We start from the raw sequence: 3,779 nt of genomic DNA on the forward strand, positions 1-3,779 counted from the left end.
CCCGTTGAATCCACTAATTCATATATTTACTCCACAAGTGTTTTCATTCCATGAACTGCCAAAGAACAAACAAATCCGTCTTATCAGATGGACACCCAGAATGCTCCTTGGTCTCAGGTACTCTCGGGATGAAACGTCTCTGGTGAAGGACCGGTCAACAACGTAAAACCAGCTCGGTGACTCTACCAAGCACTCGCTCACATGAGCAAGACAGGGAAGGAAAGCACCTCTACAGGTTCCTGGCCTCGGGCGCTCGGGGGTCCTCTCCCCCGGAAACCCCATGCATCTCTCTTTTAAAGACAGGTTATTCAGCCTTGATGTAGGAACATCTCTCCACCCCACTCTCCTCTGCCAGGACTCCTTCTTTTCCCTTTTTGTCCCTCCCCGCAGCACGCACGCACGCACGCATGCACCTCCAAAGTGTCACAGACTCAAAAGGCAGGCAGCAACAGTTCCCGGCACCGTAACGCAGGACTTTCCAATTTAGCACTAAACGGAAACCATTAAACCAGCCCCCACCCCTCCCCAAATCTAACACTGAGTAACAGTCCACTCACAAAAGTGTCTTATTCTCTTTGGGGATCTGCGCTCATCTAGAAAACTTCCCACGACCACGGCCCTGTGGCTCTGTGATTAAAGGCAACGACATGCACGTGATGCAGAAAGCACTCCATGTCTGGTAGCAGATCAGCGAGTGTGATGGGTTGAAAGTTCCCCATCTACTCCTGCACCCAGGCTGTGCTCCGGCAGCTCTCACCCTCCTCGCCCACCGGCTCCTTGCTTCCCTCCCACTCCCTGCAGGTTCTTCACCAGCCTGTGGCCCAGGGGATACTGGTGAGACGAGTCAGATCACACCGCTCCCCGCCTGGACACCTCCGTGCCAAGTCTCACTGGAGCAAGAGGCAGGGTGGCCCCCAGGCCTTGCCCACTGGACCCACCACCTGGCGCCTGGCTAACCCCACGCTGGCCTCCCCGGGGGTCCCTCCCTGGCACACTCCGACCTCAGAGCTGCTGTGGTCATGCCTGTAGGGTCAGGACTTCCCGCAAGGGTGGGGAACAGCATGCACTCCCGCCCTCTCCCCTTCCCGCTCGGGGCTGAGGGCTCTGTCACAGGGAGGACTCCCTGGAGCACTCTCTCTAAGGAGGCCAATTCTGGAATCTCCTTCCCTGCTTCATTATTCACTGTCACCTTCCCACATGCTTTATGAGGAGCCCTGGTGGCACAGTGGTTTAAGGACTCAACTGTTGACCTAAAGGTCAGTGGTTCCAACCTACCAGCCGCTCCCTGGAGATGCTTCAGTACAGGTTCACGGCCTGGGCACCCGTGGGACCCTCTGCTCTGACCCACAGGGCTGTTAGGAGTGGAGTCGATCCAAAGACAGGAAGGTGAACCTTCTGGTCACTGCTGTGCATCCAGCCCCAGGCCGGCCCCTGACAGGGATGTCCCTGGTGATGGGTAAATACCTTCCCTGAAAGATGTAGCTACAATAAACGAACCCCTTTGCCAAAGACTTATAAGCTATACAAGGGAAGTCACAGGTCTGGTGTATCTGGTGCTAAACTTAGGATGCAGCACAGGATTCCGTTTTTTTCCAACCGCCCCTCTAGATAAAATCTTAGTTTTCGTCGTTAGCATCTTTGCAGCAGCTGTGCCCATGGATGGAAACGTGAGCCCCGGTCGCCATAGAAGACAGGGAGATCTCACCTCAATTTGCAGGCTGTCATGTCCCACTGTGAAGTCAAGTCTGGAAGGAGCGACGTCAAAGGTAATCCTCTCCCCTCGATAGAACGGAACCTGGAGGGAAAATCTGTTCATTACCACGGGCCAACAGCATGATTCACCCATCAATAGTAGCCATCGATCCAGCTGCCCACAAATGACAAAGGTCCACGGCAGGCCAGAGACAATGCAGCCTAACTGCCGCCCATTTCCAAGGAAATGTGTCATGACTAAGGGGTCAGCCTCATCCTAACCCCTGCCTTCTAGTCGATGCCGATGCAGAGCGGCCCTATCCCACCCCCGAGGCTGTAAACCTTCTCAGAAACACTGGCCACATCATTCTCCCACGACATGGGTTAGAATCGGTACCTTCAGGTCCCCGCCTCAGTACTGCAGCCACTGTGCTGACAGCTCTTCAGAAGAATCCTCACCGAACCGCAGCCCAACCCTTCACGGTTCCTTCAACACTCCAGAGCCTAAGAGCCCCGGCTACAAGCAGAACGGAAGTCTGCCCCACTCACCACGGTGTAGTCCCCACTCGGCAGGGAATAGAAGGAGAAGGAGCCATCTTCCTGGGAGACCACGTAGCACAGATAGACCAGGCTCTCGTCTTGGGGCTGGAAGCCAGGCACAGGCGAGACGCTGCAGCCAAGCACATCCTAGGCCAAGAAGAACAACAACTGCCTCTTCCGCCCTATGCTCTGATCACCACCCAGCAGCTCCACCAAAGGAAAGCGTCCAAGTTTTAGTGGAACACAAAACATACATATATTTTGAAACGTGGGACATATGAATGCACATAAAAGGAACACGAATCTTTACACTCAAGTATTAAAGTTAAGAACAAAAGCATCAAAACATAAAGCTCTTCTTGTCCTTCCTTTGGTACACGTCTACGAACAGGTCCACGTACAGGGACAGGCAATAGATCAATGGTTTCTTGGGGAGAAGGGAAGAGATGCTAATGGCAATGGATGTAAGCACGAAGACCATGGACCGGGCTAGGATCGCAGACGCTTTCAGATCTGGAACCACTTGTTTGCATGCTATGTACGTTGCATGTCAAAGTATGTTTAAGTGAAGCTCTTGATTCTCGACATAGCATGCATCTAGGTCCCCACACTTGTAAAAACGAGGTTTCTATTTCTCTAACCCTGCCGCGAGGAATTGTGTGCTCTTCGCCAAAAAGCAATGTTGGCATCCTTGGGGGCTCAAGCAGCGTTCCTCTGAAATGTGCTGGGGAACGGAAGATGTCCGGCGCAGCCAGATCGGAGCAGAAGAGGGACGGGATGCGGATGCCCGCCGCTCCTGCTCCTCTCAAGGATGAGCGGGTCGGTCCATTGTCACGATGGAAAGACTCGCACTGGCACAACTTACCTGCCCCATTCTTTAACCGATGCCGTTCTCTGTGCTCTGAAAGCCCATCTTCATAAGGTCAGTGGCTGCCCTATGTCCTAGAGAAAAGCGACCACGGGTGCGCCTTGGGAATTCCTAACAGTCGCTGCAACCCTCTGAGCTGCCTTTCCTGCCTAGCACTCCTGAGGGCCTCCCAGCCTTCCCTAAGAGGTCTGAACCATCTAAACACCAGTGTTTTGGTGGGGCGGCATTCCCATCAGCTTGCTGCAAAGCTTCGTTGGTTTGGGAAGACATCCACTTCAGTTTTGTTAAAAAGTGGACATTAGCTCTGACGTTCAGGATCCGGTTTCTCCATCACACATGAACCAGGGCTTCTACTCAAGACACACAGATTCTTAAACACGTAGACTACAAATCAACTGTTAGCCTACATTTAAAACATTCTTAAGACTGCCCCAGGGATGGACAACAGAAAAGTGAGTGAAGGGAAACGTCAGTGTAAGATATGACAAAATAATAGTAATTTATAAATTATCAAGGGTTCATGAGGGAGGGAGGAGCGGGGAGGGAAGGGGAAAATGAGCTGGTATCAAGGGCTCAAGTAGAAAGTAAATGTTTTGAGGATGAGGATGGCAACAAATGTACAAATATACAAATATACTTGACACAATGGATGTACGTATGGATTGTGGTAAGAATTGTA

At 52.2% G+C, this 3,779-nt stretch overlaps 1 protein-coding gene across 1 annotated transcript in view; it reads right to left on the bottom strand.

The window, feature by feature from the left end:
* The window catches only part of LOC101642674 (nodal modulator 3), a 56,545-nt gene that overhangs the window by 36,088 nt on the left and 16,678 nt on the right, over positions 1–3,779 (bottom strand). The window contains exons 7-8 of the mRNA XM_045286008.1: positions 2,242–2,379; positions 1,706–1,795 (exon numbers count right to left, since the gene is read on the bottom strand). Coding sequence (XP_045141943.1) covers positions 1,706–1,795; positions 2,242–2,379 — 228 coding nt within the window. The remainder of the gene's footprint in view (positions 1–1,705; positions 1,796–2,241; positions 2,380–3,779) is intronic.

This window comes from Echinops telfairi, unplaced genomic scaffold, assembly GCF_000313985.2.
Source record: "Echinops telfairi isolate 266 unplaced genomic scaffold, ASM31398v2 ScPeMD7_5;HRSCAF=22, whole genome shotgun sequence".
Classification (NCBI taxonomy): domain Eukaryota; kingdom Metazoa; phylum Chordata; class Mammalia; order Afrosoricida; family Tenrecidae; genus Echinops; species Echinops telfairi.